Raw genomic sequence first — 13104 nt, 5'->3', positions numbered from 1 at the left:
CAGTGCTGTCTTCACGATGGGAGTGAACAATGACAAAGTTACTGAATGTCTGGAGTAGCTTTTTTCCTGTCTGACTTTCCCAGTTCTTTCCACACATTCAAGATTGTATTTTATAACAGTACGTTTTCCATGTCTGCTATTACAAACTTTATTCCATTTCCTGTGAATCATCCTGTAAGCATCATCTTTTTTTCTCTAAGGAGTTTCTCTACTGCAGGTTTTCTGCTTTATCCAGCCATGTAGTGACTTAGTCTTTCTTTAAATGATAAATTCCTGCTACTTTGCAGTTTCACTGGGGTCTTCTTATGCTGTACTTCCTTTCAGCTGCTGGAGTTCCCAAGTGCCCCAAACCCCCTTTCTGCTCCATGGCAGCCATGGCCTCTGCCAGCTCTTCCCTCACTTTTTAACTGCCTGAATCCACCTGCTGTGGCTCAGTTGCTTGATTCCTGTTCTTAGTGGAGATTCCTGTTTCCATTTGCTAAATTGAGTTTATGTAAAATCCACTCTTTTAACGTTGCATCTTTTTTCCAAAACAAGTGATGGCACCCAGAACGTGTTATTTGAGTGTTAGTGGAGGGAAAAATACAGGAGGTGGTCTCTAGATGGGCAACTTGATGAAGTCTTCATGAAAAATAACCACCTCCCCTCAGTGTTGAGAATTTAACATTGCCTGAGTTCACAGTTTTTTCTGTTCAGATAATCTGCAGGAGGGAAAGGGGTGGTTTGGGATTTTTGGGGTTTTGTTTCTTTTTGTTTTTTAAATAAAATATTGCACCTGTGTACTTAATCTATCAGTGTTATACTGGGGTTACTGGCTGTTGCTTCCTTTTGTCAGACACTGTTTCCAGTTCAGAGATTTTTAATCTGACTTTTCTGTCTGGGGCTGACTTTTTTTGAGAAGCATTTTAACCACCTTAAAGAATGGTAAGATTTTCTCTCCATGAGTACCGTAGGACTATTTTGGTGACTAATTGTTTCAGGAATGCAAGATGTGTTACTGTCCTTGTGAAAGTCTCCCCAAATACCATTAACTTGCCTTTGATAATTGCAACGTGTGTACGATCTGTGAAGATTTGCCACAGAGTTCAGGAAGTCAAGTCTCAGGTTTTCACTCCATTGAGTACTTCATGACTGAGCCTGTACTTGTTCTTTGTTGGACAGCTCTTAAGATTAAGAACACATGTACATCAGTCTTGCTGAGCTGCCACACAGGCTCCACCCCAGCGTTCCCTCTTTTCCTAAAAATGGGTACTTCCAGCTGCTTTTTAACTCATGAGTTGCAGTATTTGCAGTGGGTAAAGGAAATCTTTCTCTTCCCAGATTTTTGCTGACAAAACTCCTGACAGGTTTAAGGAAAAATGCTTAGTGATGCAAATGCACAGAAATAAAGGCAATGAGGTCGATCAGGGAAAAAAAGCTGGTGAGATCCAGACTGGAAAAACGATGGAGACAAATTTGCTGGAGGCTCAGGAGAAAGTGTATAAGCCAGTTAGGGGAAAAGAGAATGCAAGAGAGTGACTGGTGGAGGTAAGGGAAGATATTTGAGTTTGATGAAAACAGACTGGTTTTGGAAAAGCAAAGCAAATTAAAATACATTGGAAGAGTAGATTTGCAGGGTAGATTATATACCAACAGCATGGGGATACTGTTATAAGTGTATGCATTATAAAAATTATCCTAGAGCAGTTTAGGTTGGAAGGGGCTTCCAGAAGATATCTGCCCCAATCGAGGCAGGTCTCTCAGACGAGGCTGCCCAAGGCTGTGTCGAGTCTTGAACACCTACAAGGAGGGAGAGCCCATAACCTGTCTTGGCAATCTGTTCCTATATTTGACCACTCTTACAAAATAATGCCATAGCAGCAGCCTCTCTGATACGATGATCATTTCTCTACAGGCCAACTTTGCATCTTTCCTTGTTCCCAGAGCTCATAGCCCTGTCTGGTTGGTCTGTGTTCTCCACTGGGGAGAAGGCACGGAGGCTGAAAGGGAGCAGCACATCCACTCTTGGCTGAGAGTTCTCTTCCCTGCACAGCAGTGACAGAGCAAATCTGCTGTCACCAGAGAGGGAGTGAGTCCTGGGGGTTGCTGTCTGGGAGGGTTCCAGTGCTCCAACCTCTGTTATGGGGGATGTGCTTCCAAGGCGAGTCTAAACATAAATGTCTTAAATTAGAGAGGCAGGAAGGTGATAGACAGTGGTGTGATGGGCATGTAGAACAGACCAGCAGTAAGAGAAGACTTGGAGAATAGTGCAGAAGGAGCTGGTGTGGACATGGAAGTTAATTTTAGATTGTTCTGATAAGAGGGATGTCCTGGAAGTTTAGTACCATGGTAAGACTGGCTGAAGAAGGAAATTGGTACTTCAAGGAGAAGGGATAGAGCTGAGGATAAGAAACTTAGTTAAAGGACAGAGGATCGGGAAAAGGATATATTGGAAGGGATCATTTGAAGTAGCAAAAATTGGGAGAAAGCAGCAATACAGTCTGTGTAAGTTACTGTGTAAGATGGTAGTGATTGTCCAGTTCATGGGAAATAGAGGAAAGTAGTAGACATTGCTCTGTGTGCAGCAGTTCACTTCGGTCCTTTCCAAGCGTGTGATAGTTGTTAGTCAGCAACACTATAGTAACAAACACTGAAACAATTTAGACAAAAACTATTGCTTCTTCGGCCCTTGAATTTATCTTCTTCCAAAATAGCTGCTGACCCCTTAAGCCATTGGTTCTGCTCAGACTCTGTCAGAACTGTGCAGCTGTCTGTGCTGATGGGATTCTTCACTACTGCCCCAAAGGTGAGAGAAGGGCCCTAAGCCCTGGAGGAAGGCAGATAGTACATTAGAGGATCCTTACAAGATACTCGAGCCAAGATGGAATACTCATCAAGCTTACCTGAGCTGAAAGGCCTTTGAGGCGCAGTCCCTGCTGGAATTGTTTCACTGTACAGCTCTAGTCAAAACCAGAGGTTGTGTAGCCTTTCTTTGTTGTGTGAAACAGTCTGGCTGTTTTGCAACCTGCTTCATGAGGTGTCCTGAAAATTCAGTGAATGGAAAATAAAGGCCCCACAGACCTCTGTTAGCAGTTAAGAAGACAGACTCTCTGTGCACCACTAGCATATAATACCATTATTACTTAATTTAACTTCCTACAAGCTGGCAGTACCTCCAGAGAAGCAGTCTTTCAAACTGGTCTGCAATAAATCTCGCTTTGCTGCTAGTTGGTTTTTTTTAATTGCATCCGTTCTCTGATCGTATTTGCTCCATAATACATGAATGCTGAGAGTAGGGCCACTTCAGTGCCTGGTTAGGCATTGTTGTCCCATGTTTGGTTTGCAAGCAAAGTGCTTCTTAAGTATTTTCTCCCTATTTTGAGATTGGGGGTTATAAATGAGCAGTAAGGAAAGAAGTTACTTGTCCAAAGTCACTCTTGCGGAGATGGCAGAGGAAGAGGTTGAACTGAGGATCTCTTATGTCCTCATACAATTCCTTGTCCCTTAGGTTATAGTATAAAAAAAACCCTTTTTCATTTTTTTGTATTTCATTTTCTTCAGAAACATCTACTATAAATGCAGTTTAGTCTGGATGGCCTCTATGCGCTGGCTCTTTTTTGGTTGTATTAGAACTCTTTTAGTGGCCTCATTTTCTGTAAAAGCTTCTCTTGAAAAGGATGCTGGGAAGAAGAATTACGCATCTTCTCTTGGATGTTTAAAAAAAAAATCTCTTACACGTTTTGAATTATATTTTGGTTTCTATCTTAATTGTATTTTCAATGCTAGAGTTGTTCCAGGTTCAAATTCCATATTACAGACCTTTATATTCCAGGTAGAAATTATGGAGGATTTTAATCTTGGAAAGCATATTTCTTACTGATGAACTGATCATTAGCCATTTTTTTTTCTTGTGTGCTTTTCAGTGTAGCACATGAAGAAAAGTAGGAGGTTTAAAACCTTCCCAAAGGTACTCTTTCTTTCCATTTTTTTTTTTTTTTAAATTCTGTCTTTTCCATTACTGGGCTCTTAACAGTTAAGCACGATGTCAGTAATATCCTCACACCTGCCAAGGGGATTTTGACTCCACAGGAGGTGCTGTGGGTAGGTGGTGTAGCAGCACACTGAAGTTAGCAGGCTGTGGGGACACACTGGCTTGTGCACAGCCCTGGCTGAAGTGTGGCCAAAGGCAGCTGCTTGTCCTCTGCTCAGACTAAGAAGCTGAAGTAGCTGCCCGCAGCTCTAGGAAGTAGTCTGGCTCACTATGTACACTTGGATGTATTTGGAAAACATTGCTTGGGTATAACTTTCAACTACGAAATGAGCGTAGTAACCTTTTAAATGCTGTAGGCATGCTGGAGTACCTACATGGTCTAATTTTGCATTCCTTATTCTTTAGTTCTGACATAGGCATGGTTTTCTCAGTGGTCTTTGACACTGATGAATTATCCAAGGGTAGATTTCTGAGAGTTTAAAATAGTTTAGTTATTTAGAAATGTAATCATAAGTAAGTTAAAAACCTTAGATTATTCTTCTCAGCCTTGAATTGTAAACCAGCAGATCATAGAACCATAGTAGGATTGAAAGCTGTGATTATCTGTAACCTCTCTGTGAGATTATCTAACTGCTTCTTACTGTAAGAAAAACTCTTGACTATGAAGAAGTTGGAGCGGGGGGGAATGTAATGCTCTGTAACCTAGATTCCAGTTCCATGTGATGCTTTTTTTTCCCCTCACTTTTCGTCCACATCTAAGTGGATGTCACATTAACTAAAGAGTTTGCAGAACTCAGTTGGTTTTTTGTTTGGTTGGGTTTTTTTATTCCTTGTGGCTAAAGCCAACATCTGAGTTAGCAGAACACAGTGTTATATATTTCCTTTATAGCTTCTTAATCCAGTAATAGTGAAAATTATTAATAGCCTTTTAGGTTCAGTAAACTTATAAATCTCCCAAATTGAAAGATGCTTGGGTAAGAAAATCAGTATCCAAAGGGATGGCTGTATCTGGTTCTGTGAGATACAGCAGTCACTCCCTAGTCACTGGGCTGTTGTGTCATTAACACATTTCAAGGGCAGATTTTTATTTTTATTTAAACAGCAATCTTTCTGTAAAGTCTAGGGAAATAGTTGGATCATTCTACTAGACTTACTAATGAAGTGTGCATTTCCCAGTGTGTGATAAGTTCGATCTGGCACTGAAGAGGTGTTTAATTTATGCAGGTGAAGGTCTGCTGTTGTCAGGGGTGACTATGGGTGAATTGTCAGCTTTATTTTAATTCTGGGGACAAACAGCTATTATTAATAATACTGTCATTACCACCGTTTTTCTTTATACACTGGTTAAATAATTTATATTTAACTGAAATCTAAATGTGGTTGATGCACTTAAATTTAGTAACTACTATGTGAAGTCCTTAACAGCCTAGTTAATTCAGGAAGTAATGTTTACCTATTTCAGATAACTTTTATTCCTCTGAAGTATTTTCCAAGTAAGTAAATAATTTTTTGCATCTTTTTTATATAAAACCTAACAAAATATTTGTAGCAGCCATATAAAAATCACATTAAACTGGGATTAACTGATTCTGGTTCTGTATTTAAATTTTCGATTTTGTGAATGCTTTTTTTCTAGGTAGACAATGTTATTAGCTCAGATAAACCGAGACTCTCAGGGAATGACTGAATTTTCTGGAGGAGGAATGGAGGCCCAGCACGTGACTCTGTGTCTGACAGAAGCTGTAGCTGTGCAAGGTGAACCTTCAGGTTAAAATATCTCTACATTATTGTGTCTTTCCTCTTTGAAACTCGGATAAAACACTAAAATTCATGTAGTGCATTTGAAATGAAAAATATATCAGAAGATAGTTAACTGAGGTTGGTTAAATTCACTAATTTAATTCTGAAATGAAATTATCTCTTAATTAAGAGAATAGAAGTGTAAATGTGCCAAAGTGTGAAATATAAAATCTGACTTTATTCTCAGTATAGTCTTACTCTTTTATACTTTGTAACTGCAGTTTATATCTAAGTGGGTATTAAACAAGTTTTAAAATAGATTAATCACCTAAGAATGGCTTAAACCTAATGTTTTCTGACAGCTTTATTATAATTTTACATGATTACAAACCCTTTCCTGTATTTTATCCTAAATAGTTTTGTGTGTATCAGTGACAGCTAATGTTGTACAAAACAAAAAAGATCAATACAAGTATATATAATGTTATTTAATTGTTGATTCTCATGGCCTCATTTGTAGTTAGTTATTTAGTGTCACTGTATATTTTTTTAGTTAAGGAAAGTAACCTTTTAGCTGTCATCTTTACAGAGCAAAATCTTGGACATATGTCCCAAATATGTGGTCAAGGTTCAGAAACCAGAAAGCAAGTAAGAACTACTTGCCATTATTCTTTCTGAAGTCAGTATGCTTTAAGAGGATGGAATAATTTACTGGAGGTCTTTAAGTTGAGGTTTCTAGGGTTTGATGCTGTTTAGAGTGAACCTGAAATGTTGTTCCCTGCCAGATGGGGATAACTTGGAAAACATGGAAGGTGTAAGTTTGCAAGCAGTTACCCTGGCTGATGGCTCCACTGCTTACATACAGCACAATTCTAAAGGTACGTTAAGGACTGGAAGTTGATGAGTATTGAAATGATGTCCCCATTTTAGTCCTCTCTTTGGATTTTAAAGTCAGGCAAAATCTGTACAATGTTTATGAAGTTCCAATTCCAGTTGGAAGTTACAGGTATTACAGTAATACTGTAAAATAAATATTTACTTATAAGTAAATATAAGCTACTAATAAGATGCAACAGTCAAATTCAGAACATGAGTCAAACAAAAGTGAAGTGATCTTTACAGTTCAAACTGAAATATCAACATTCTGCCCACTGGATAGGACAGCAGACCTTTTCCATTTTTATAATCTCAGAATTTTTAAACCTCTGCATGGCTACATTGTGCTTACTCTTTACCTAACATTATTTCTTGATAAGACTTTATTTATATTTTAATCCAGAAAGCATCAACTGTGTGTTTAAACTGTGATGTGTTAGAATATTTTTAAGAATTCTAATTGTCTGTATATTTCAGATGGTAAATTAATGGACGGCCAAGTGATTCAATTAGAAGATGGTTCTGCTGCTTATGTTCAACATGTACCTATGCCTAAAAGCAGTGAGTGCAATAATACAAAAAATATGTTATAAAATAATGTATTACTGATAAATATTGATCAATTAACAGTCGTGATAATCGCTTGATTTCTTATTGTAATGGAAACAGTCATAAAGAGATGTTAGGTATTTTGTAATCCTATGTATTTAGTGTTTAATCTTTCTAGCTAAGGTATTCTTCAGACTGTTGTTGAAGTTGTGTAATTCTGTGAACAGGGGACAGCTTGCGTCTGGAGGATGGACAGGCAGTTCAGCTGGAAGATGGAACTACAGCATTTATTCATCACACCTCGAAAGGTAACTTTCTTTTTTGAAGTGTGATTCATTACATTAGTGTTCAACAGAGCTTCAGCAGTATCAAATATGATCCTCTCTTAAAACTATCACGTTAGTTAGTGTGATTCCCAGTGTAAATTACTTGTTGCCTCTACTTTGTGATGTGAAAATTGCTGAAATGAGACTGGTTCGGTTCCCTATTTGGGCCTCCTATAACAGTTATAAACAGAATCCAAACCAGCATATACCACATTTGCTTGTTAACCCAGGGTTACATTAGAGTAAGTTTATGTCATGTTAGTAGAGAATATAAGGCCTTATACAGATGTCAGCAATAACTGCATGTGAAAATGGAAGACAAAGAATTAGGTAAGAATTAGTCAGTCCTGCTTGAGCTAAAGAATGTAGAGATTGGCCTGAATTTTAAAGATCATGCTATCGATGATTTTGCCATTATGCAGTAGGGCAGAAAATGTGACAGCTGACAGGCAAGAATGCAAATGTATTTATTCCAAATGATAACTTATGTTTCTGTAGAAGATGATTATACTAGTCCTGGAAATAATACCACTTCTCTAGAAAAAGTGATCAAGTATATATTTTCGATCTGTTTAAACCAGCGTGACAATACCAAGAGCAGAGAATGTAATAAAGATTATTTTTTGTTAAGAGTAATCATATATTTTATGTGTTTCTTTGCATATTTTTCATGATTCTGTACTTAAAATGATCAGATTCATGAATTCTAAGATCTGAAGTATTGACATCAGTATGTGTTACATTATTTTAATTTTATTTTGAGTGGATATGAAATGGAAAGCATATTTGGGTTCCTGGTTTCCTTTGTAAACAAAGCTAGACCAATATAAATTTTTGTTTATACTTTCGTAAGTGCAGAAATAAAACCATAGGAGGTATTGTCTTGAAAAAAAATTCTTCAATGCTATTTATAGTGTTACTTTAAGTGTTTATATTTCTCAAATACTAGTGTTTATATTTCTCATATATCTCACATGTATTTATGACTTCAGGAATCATTTCCTGAAGAGCAGTAGTTTCCCCATGTAACATGCAGACATTGCTGTTCCTTTTGGAATCCTAACACTTTGTAATACCCTTTCTCAGACAGTTATGACCAGAGTGCGTTACAAGCTGTCCAGCTGGAGGATGGAACCACTGCCTACATCCACCACACGGTGCAAATGCCCCAGTCAGACACCATTTTAGCCATTCAGGCTGATGGCACCGTTGCAGGTCTTCACACAGGAGATGCTGCCATCGACCCGGACACCATCAGTGCTTTGGAGCAATATGCAGCCAAGGTACACTGAGAGATGTTTCCTCCATCCATAATGTTTTAGTGTAGCAGCAAAAGCCAACTGTTGTCTAAGAATTAAAACTATAATTAAGAGAGTCTTAGACTCTAAGAAGAGAGAACACCAAATTGTCATGACAGTGCTTCACTGTCATGAGCAGCTCCAGTGTGTAATGTTGCAGAAAAGACTGAATGCTCAAGTCAGACCGATTTGGAAAGCAATTTACATAGCTAGATAATAATCTTCTGTATAATACACTGTTACAAAGGAGTCTCTTGAAAGGACACTCTTTGGAAAGAAGGACAAAGTTAAATTATTCTTGTAAGCCACTATTGCTGCATTTCTTTTTTTCCTGAATGGGAAGAGAACAGCCTGGTGTACTGGGCAAGGACAACACATGGTATGAAGTGTAAAACAGATAACTGACAGTTACTAACTTTGGAAAAAACTTCTTTGATCCATACTTTCAATAGTAAAATGTAGTATGATGCTCAAAATTCCATGTTGTTCACTCTACTGGACTTTTGTAAAGCATGATGTAAATATAGTAATGGGTGATGCAACTTCAGGACTATAGTTAAGCAGTGTCCCAGTTGCTGGATAATGACCATCACTGCTTGTATTGCTCTGGAAAAAGTAGAATAAATTTTAAAATCTGTCTTCCAGAGTCACTGGCAGTTGTCAAATTTTGGGAGAAGGCCAGTTGGGATAATTAAATGGCTTATGCACTATTCTTTCCATTAGGCTTCTATCTGTTACAATTGAGAGATACTAATAGAGCTGCTCAACTTGTGTTGTTTTTGGCTATGCCTTAACATTTCATAAAATAAAAGGTAGTTCAAGGTCAGTTGAACTGTAATGACAAGCTTTTACATGTTCTGTTACTATTTCACTTAGGTTTAAATCAGTCATGATTTTGCCCTTCTTAACCAGTGACTACATTAACCGTAATTTCTGATAAGTTGTGAGAAGGTAAAGAAGAAACAGAAGAAATGCAAATAAATTTTCAATTTTGCCCTATTTACCTCAGTATGTCTTTTTTTAATTCTGTAATGTAAATTTGTTTTCTGTAGTGCACTTTTGTCTATGTTTAGGAAAAATTCTATTTATTTTCTCTACACTTTCATCTCAGAATTTTATTCTGAAAGGTACTGCTCGAACCTCTGGGGAAAGTCAGTAGAAGTGAGATTCCAAGTACTACACCTGGTTTACTTAGAAAAGCAAATAATATCTCACTGGTCACAACCCTAGAAGGAGTATTGTGGTTTTGGGATTCTACTCCATGTCTCTGTACACTTCACAGTGAGGCAATGTACACTTTCCATACCAGATTTTCAATGGTATAGACATGTTGAAAAAGGTACAGGAAGACATTAAATACATAAATTAAGTGTATGATAGAATTTTATAACATTTTAAGTGGCACAAAGAAGAGTAGTGATTTGTCATTGTCTATACCAGTTTCAGAACTGGAAACATCAGATGAAACTCTCAGGTGATGGGTTCAAGAAAAACAAGGGAAGAATACTTTTCCAAGCAGCACAAAGTTCAAGCACTGCACTGCTTGTAGGATATTGTGGATGCTAATATATCCCTGGATTCAAAGAGTAATTAGATAAATTCATAGAAGAAAAATGTGTCCACAGCTATTAGGTAGGAACATGTGACTTCTGCTTCAGGAAGTTCATAAGCTGCAAATTGCTTGGAGGTTGGGAGAATATTTTAGGGAACGCATCACTACGTGCTTGGCCTGTTCGTTTAGTATTCTCCAGCATCTGCTACTGGCTGCTGTTGGAAATGAAATGGTGCACTAGTATGGCCTTTAGTTTGACTCAATGTAGGTGTTATTATGTTTTTAATTAAATGCAGACTAAAGCTTTCTTTAGAATTTAAGACAGTCTTTTAGGAGGAACTCAAAGATCTGCCTTGGAATCCTTCCAGAATTCTCACAATACTGCAAAAGAGAAGTTTAAAATTGGGTGTCTTTTTTAAGGTTTTATTTTCAAAACTTAAAAGTACAAAGAAAGTTTTGAAGGTGGGTTTGGAGTGGAGGGTGGTGGTTCTTTTGTTTCCCTGTCCTACAGAACAGGCAAAAACAGCAAAGCTCAACGGGCTGCCCAGGATTAGTACAGATATTAAGAGTTCCTACAAAGAGATACAAGGAGACTACACAGAAGCTCACTGGTGGAATATGTACATTTTTCACTGTCCCTCGCTTCTCCTTCAGGCATAGTACTATCTGCCCACATCTTGCAAAACACATGCAGACTTAACTGTAGTCCTTTTAATTTTGGGCTGAGTCAATGCCACTTCTCTCCCAAAGCAGCCAAGGAGAAAAAAGAGATCCTTGCTCTCTGTGAACATTAAAGTCAGGAGGTATGTGATAGAACTGTGAAGAGGTTACAACACATACTATCCTTCCATAAGCTCTTTTCCTTCCACATTACAGCTGTTGGCAAAGTACAGTTCCTGGGATTTCTGCATGTCTCCACACATGCCTGCATGTTCTGTTTGGATCATTTGTTTCCAGTGGCATTGATGAAGTTCTAATTTCAGTTACTTTCTCAACCAACAACAGGAGGATCAGGAGGAAGTAATTTAAGTCTCCTTTCTGTGAAGGTTCTCTCCCCTTCCTTTAAAAATTCTGAAGGAGAAGGTCCCAAAATGGCTATTGTTTCCTTTAAAAAAACCCACCCAAAAGTTACCTGCGTTCAGACTCTGTTTGCAATCTTTTTGTAATGCAAACTTGCCTCTGCTTGGGCACTTTCCTCTTCACTGTTTTAGCTTGAAGTTCCCAAGAGGTTATTGCTGACAACTGTCTAATTTAGAGAGACAGTACAGTCTGACAGCTTTCTTAAGGGACAAGTTCATCTCCCATCTCCAGGTGAACTGATGCTTCGGGCGTCAGCTTTGCACAACCACAGCATTCTCAAGAGCCTGCTCTGGCCTCCTTAGGGAAAGGGCATGAGCATCCCAGATGGGGTAGGGTTCCTGCCAAGCTGTTTTAGAGAATAAAAAAATCACTTAGTCTAAAGCTTAGATGCATTCATCTCAATCTTGAGTATAATGGATGCAGAGAGTATTGTGAATGCCTGTGCTTAATACAGAGGCAATTAAGGAATGGGAAACTGTATAGAGTATACTTTAAATTAATTTTTTTCTACAGTGACTAATAAGACTGTTCTTCGAGTTGCTGCATGCAAGACAGTTCTGTGTTTTTTTAATATTTTTATTTAAATAAAAATGTCACATTAACAACTAATACACTTTCAGATATTTTTATAAGCTCCTTGGAAGGCAACAATACCTTTCTTCTCCTGTAGAATGTTTTTAAAAACAAACCCTTAGAGCAATACGCAAGTCATTGCTTAGCTGTTGTAATTTGACTAGTTCAAATTGAGATGTAATCCATATTGTCTAAACCCCTTTGGAATCAAATTACCTGTGCTGTTCAAAACAAGTAATTTCTGCTTAATGGGGAATGAGATAAATTCCTTATTATAAAGGAAGTAAATGTTTTCTTTTTTCCTGTCAGAACTTATTATTGTTAAATTTACAAAATCTGTAAAACAACTTTGATACACTCCCTTTGCCTGTTCTGTAATGCAGGTGCTGCATGTGGTGATTTTTATGAAAGCTAATGCACTGCAGGATCATCATGTTTCAAAGGGAGGGAGCTAGAGAGCTATGAAATAATAAGCCTTCAGAGTCTGTCTGTAACCCTCTGTCTTTCAAATGAGTAAAAATAACTTGTAAATGTTTTTCCCATTTCAATTTTGTTTTTCAGGTGTCTATTGATGGAAATGACAGTGTTAGTGGCACAGGAATGATAGGTGAAAATGAACAAGATAAAAAAATGCAGGTATGTGCCCAATACAAAATAAGTATATTAATTTCTTCTGCCTTCCTTGCCCAGCAAGGTAGATAGGTAGTCCTGTAGCCATGAACTAGGGTCTGCTATTACCCCTCAGGAGTTTTAGATCTCAGTGCTATACAGATAGATTGTACTATCTCCCTTTGTACAAGATGCTGTCACAAGATTTTAAACGATCATCTAATACTTATTATTTTCTAGAGTTTTTTTCTGTTAAAAGGTAATTAAAAATTATGTTGGATTTCTAAGATTTTTCAAGCTGACCTGGGTATTTCATCAGTAAGAGTGTAAGTATTTCAGAAGTTCTTTTCCAGGGAATGAACTCACTTTTAATAGTATTTAAAGCAGAAAGAATGCTGTCTCAAGTAGTTACTTATTTCCTTCTCAAGAGAGACCATTCCAGGCATATGTCTGGAACTGTTCTCTCTTTGATGACTTATTTTGATTTCACTTTCCCTGTTAGGGTGCCTGACTTTTATTGCAGGTTTTATA

General features: G+C 37.6%; 1 protein-coding gene across 6 annotated transcripts in view; it reads left to right on the top strand.

Moving 5' to 3' along the window:
* Positions 1-13104, top strand: part of ZNF143 (zinc finger protein 143) — a 38950-nt gene that overhangs the window by 6885 nt on the left and 18961 nt on the right. For 2 of the 6 annotated variants that reach the window (XM_027884552.1, XM_027884554.1), the window contains exons 2-7: positions 5607-5737; positions 6496-6588; positions 7064-7147; positions 7363-7443; positions 8548-8744; positions 12526-12600. In XM_027884552.1, the coding sequence (XP_027740353.1) occupies positions 5614-5737; positions 6496-6588; positions 7064-7147; positions 7363-7443; positions 8548-8744; positions 12526-12600 (654 nt within the window). In that variant the 5' untranslated portion in view covers positions 5607-5613. Of the gene's footprint in view, positions 1-3; positions 119-5606; positions 5738-6495; positions 6589-7063; positions 7148-7362; positions 7444-8547; positions 8745-12525; positions 12601-13104 lie in introns of all 6 variants that reach the window. The other 4 variants (XM_027884553.1, XM_027884555.1, XM_027884557.1 and 1 more) reach the window with 4 other exon arrangements.

This window comes from Empidonax traillii, unplaced genomic scaffold (assembly GCF_003031625.1).
Source record: "Empidonax traillii isolate 1590-97213 ecotype Southwest subspecies unplaced genomic scaffold, ASM303162v1 scaffold148:size1803964, whole genome shotgun sequence".
NCBI lineage: Eukaryota > Metazoa > Chordata > Aves > Passeriformes > Tyrannidae > Empidonax > Empidonax traillii.
Note: the sequence above shows the minus strand (reverse complement) of the source record. Positions and strands in the feature narration are given on the sequence as shown.